The following is a 4,334-nucleotide window of genomic DNA, read 5'->3' on the forward strand; positions in this document are numbered from 1 at the left end:
TTGATAATTCTAATAATAAATCAGCATATTAGAATGATTTCTGAAGGATCATGTGACACTTTATACTGGAGTAATGACTGATGGAAATTCAGCTTTGCATCACAGAAATAAATGATATTTTAAAGGATATTAAAATAGAAACCGTTATTTGATATTGTAATAACATTTAGCAAGATTACGTTTTTTTTCTGTATTTTTGATCAAATAAATGCAGCCTTGATGAGCAGAAGAGACTTCTTTAAAAAACATTACAAGTTTTAAACTTTTGACCGGCAGTGTATGTAGAATTCAGCCATTGAAAAATGCATGTACATTTGAAACTTGACACCATTAAAGAGCAGATTCTGTGTATTGTATCCTTCAGGTGTTAGACGTGTCTGGAGCTTCAGTTCTGGCCAAAGCCATCCCAGGATCTCAGGTTCATCTGCTAGACAACTGTGGTCATTCAGTAGTGATGGAGCGGCCGAGGAAATCCGCCCAGCTCATCATGGACTTTATCATCGCACAACAGAACGCAGCGATCAACAGCAACAAGAAACTGTCCTAAAACTGGACTTCATATATCTTTAATATGTGGCTTCATGGTTGGTTGAAGGTTAAGGATCTCGGCTGCAAACCTAAAAGTTGCTGGGTTGATCTCGAGAGAAGGTGAAGCAGAGATCTGAAAGATACAGATTGATTACTCTTTGTTGTAAGTCAATGCAGTTTGTGCACAGAAAGATGCTTTGAATCAAAGACTCTTAAAAAGCAACAATATATGATTTTACTGTGGAAGCCTGTTTCCGCCTCTGAGTAAAAAATAAAAAAGGGAATTGTGACTTTTTATCTCACAATGCTGACTTTTTTTCCCTCACAATTGCGGGTTTATATTTGGCAATTCTGACTTTTTTCTTGCAATTCTGTTTATATCTCTTAATTCTGACATCTTTTCTCAGAAATGTGAGATATATACTCACAATTGTGCATTATAAAGTCCAATTCTGAGGAAAAAAAGACAATTTTCTTATATTTGCAAGTTTATATCTTGCAATTCTGACTTGATTTCTCAGAATTATGAATTTAAATCTCACAATTCTGACATTATTTCTCAGAGTTGTGAGTTTATATAATGCAATTATGAGGAAAAAAAGTTAGAATTGTGAGATAAAAAGTCGCAATTACCTTTTTTATTTTTTATTCCGTGGCGGAATCTGGCTTCCATATTTTACAGCCTGTAAATAATCAGTAGAAGTTATTTTTGTAGTGAACGCTCAGGGATGCACACTAACCACTGAGTTGAAAAGCACTTCAGAAGCTATGCAGATACAGATCAGTGTCCTGCAGACAGTATTGGTTCCAGTTCAACATAGAATAGATCAAAAACAGTCATTTACTATTAATATATTTCTAATTTTCCTCTAATACCATTCCATGTTTGAAGAGACCTACCTAAACAGCTTTTCTGGGCATCACAGGCACTTTCCTGAACTAATCGAATGCCCAGAAATGAGACACAGCCTATACGCTTATCTCTTTTGTTGTTCTTTACCTTGCCATTTTGAAATGAAATGCTGTAATGAAACACAGTATTTTAGGTCAGTGTAACAGGATATTCTGGTGAAGCAGCTGTTCTATGAGTTCTGTGGTTGTACCTGTTCTCAGGCTTGTTACACACACACACACACAGACAGAGAGACAGACTGAGACAGACAGACAGACAGCTGGTTCATGGCACAATGTGGACCCTGATCACACACCCCAGCGCTCCTAGATCTGGTGGAGCCACAGAGACACATGGCTTCCCACACTTCTGTATTCATCACATTAAATCACTCACACAATAGAAGTGTGTCGGTTCCCACAGGACTAATGTGGTTCCAAACACTGAATCACCTTTGCTGTGTGTCACACAGAAGCTTTAATGATGATAAGCTGTAATAATTTTTTTTCTGAAGTTAAAAATATACTATATACTCTGCAAGTTTTGAAATTATAATTGAAGTCTGGGATTGAAGGGTGGTTAAATCCATTATGGTTAGGCTAAATGATTTATTAAATTGATGCACATTTAGTTTGATTTAAAATAATTTAATAACTGCACAGACGTGCTTCAAGTGATTTCAGTGAAATGCATCAGGGAAGGCATTCATAAATGCAACCTTTGGGGTTTTAATTGTAGGCCTATTTGTCCATCTGATTATCATGTGAATAGACACACTTCTATTGTTGTGTGTGTGGGAAACTCTGGAGAACAGAGCTCATTAGCATCCCAAACCCCAACACAAGCTCAAGATTTGACAAACACAGGGAGTCGACATACTTCTGGATATTTACATACATGTGTGAGCTTCATCCTCCAAACAGCTTATAAAAACATCACAATAATCCACACCACTCCAGTCCATCAATTAACGTCTTATGAACCCAAAAGCTGCGTGTTTGTAAGAAACAAATCCATCATTAAGATGTTTTTAACTTCAAACTGTTGCTTCCGACTATAATAAGCCGAGTCCATAATCCTTAATAACGCTTCCTCCAGTTAAAAAGTTGCCTGGTCTGAATCAGGAGAGAAATCTGCACAGTTCAAACACAGTCTGAAAAACAGTCCGAAACAGCTCTAAACAAATATGTGGGTGGCTTTTGATGTGAGAGACAACAGGAGATTTTTCACTGAAGGAAGTGTTATTATGGATTGTAGACTTGCAATGCTTTTAAGTTCAAATGTCTTAATGATGGGTTTGTTTCTTATAAACACGCAGCTTTTCACTCCACAGATGTTAACTGATGGACTGGAGTGGTGTGGATTATTGTGATGTTTTTATCAGCTGTTTGGACTCTCATTCTGACGGCACCCATTCACTGCAGAGCATCCATTGGTGAGCAAGTGATGCAATGCTACATTTCTCTAAATCTGTTCCAATGAACAAAAAATAATAATAATCTTGGATGTCCTGAGGGTGAGTACATTTTCATAATTTTTGGGTGAACTATTTCATTAAGCCTAAACTTAAAATTGTAGATTTACTTTTTTGCCTTTGCATTTCATGTCTTTCAATTTCTGTCCCTATAGTGTGTAATGATTGAATTTCAATGTAAACCTTTGCTGAAATGTATAATTCTTTACATTTTTCATTGCTTTAAGACAGATTTCCAGAGCATATGTCCTGTGCATTTATTTACAATAGCTGTAACTGCATAATTCTTGAGTTGACCATCTTGTGGGAACTTGAAATGTCCTGCGTCCCCACATTCATAAAGATGAATATGAGTGACCTTACTGGCAGATGGCAGTGAGGAGAACATCCCACCGATTCACTCATCAACACACAATTGTTCAAACATCTCAGGCTTCTGATTGGCTGAGAGGAGAGCGATGCGAGTATAAATGGAAGCTGAAGATGACAGATCCATGAGACAGACACCAGCTCCTGTGAGGAACCTTTCACACTGAAGACCCTTCGGTCAAAACTGAGCTTCTGCTTCAACACTCGGACCAACAGGAATCAGCATCAGTCATGGTGACCTACATGGACATGTCTTTCCAGAGCAGCATCAAGACTCAACATGTTCAACACGCAAGGTAGAAGAACTTCAGAAACTGGCAGATGCATACAAAGCTCCAAACTAAAGCATTATCTTCTAGTATTTCATTCATTTTTTATATTTTAAATGCACATGAACTGACGTGATTGTGTTGTTGTTTTCAGATGCGTTCTTACGTGTTTGGAGAGAAAGTGTGGCAACAGTTTGGAGAAGCTCAGGTGTGCTCTTGGAGAGTATCTTCAGAACGGCATCCACACCTCAGATCTTCTGGAGAGGGCCGTGTCTTTCATCACCCTCAAAAGAGTTTTACTTTCCCATGACGGCTACTCCAAATACTCCCGTGACATCCTGCGTCTTTTTCCGGATCACACAGAGGATGTAGCAGCGTTATGCTCTGAAGAATGAACATCACATGAGCATCAAGAACAAAAACGCATACAAAAGACTCTTATGAGAAAGACTGAACATAAGAAGACTTAATCTTCTTGAAAATCTCTCACTCTCATGCCTTTAACTTTGTATATGTAACTTTATGCCTTGATGTTTACATTTGAATTTCTTTCTTTCTCGAAAGAAGAATATTTTTACATTTTTATTTTCACAAATGCTCAGTTTTTATGCATTATATGCATTATTCTTGGCAGTTACACTGCGATATATTTTAACAATTGTGTTTGTAAGTGAATTATACTTTATGCTGTTTTTTGTTTAGCATGAAAAGATTTAAACCAAAACTCCTTTAATGGGAGTAAAAATGTTATTCTATTGTGATGCACCAATGACCTCAAGCCATATAATGGCTTGAAAAGATA

The 4,334-nt window shown here is 37.2% G+C and overlaps 1 protein-coding gene across 1 annotated transcript in view; it reads left to right on the forward strand.

Moving 5' to 3' along the window:
- Positions 1 to 832, forward strand: part of abhd6a (abhydrolase domain containing 6, acylglycerol lipase a) — a 12,051-nt gene extending 11,219 nt beyond the window's left edge. Inside the window, exon 9 of the mRNA XM_016446333.1 lies at positions 365 to 832. Within this exon, the coding sequence (XP_016301819.1) occupies positions 365 to 547 (183 nt within the window). The 3' untranslated portion in view covers positions 548 to 832. The remainder of the gene's footprint in view (positions 1 to 364) is intronic.
- Positions 833 to 4,334: the final 3,502 nt, after the last annotated feature.

This window comes from Sinocyclocheilus anshuiensis, unplaced genomic scaffold (assembly GCF_001515605.1).
Source record: "Sinocyclocheilus anshuiensis isolate Anshui unplaced genomic scaffold, SAMN03320099.WGS_v1.1 scaffold147, whole genome shotgun sequence".
Taxonomy (NCBI): Eukaryota; Metazoa; Chordata; class Actinopteri; order Cypriniformes; family Cyprinidae; genus Sinocyclocheilus; species Sinocyclocheilus anshuiensis.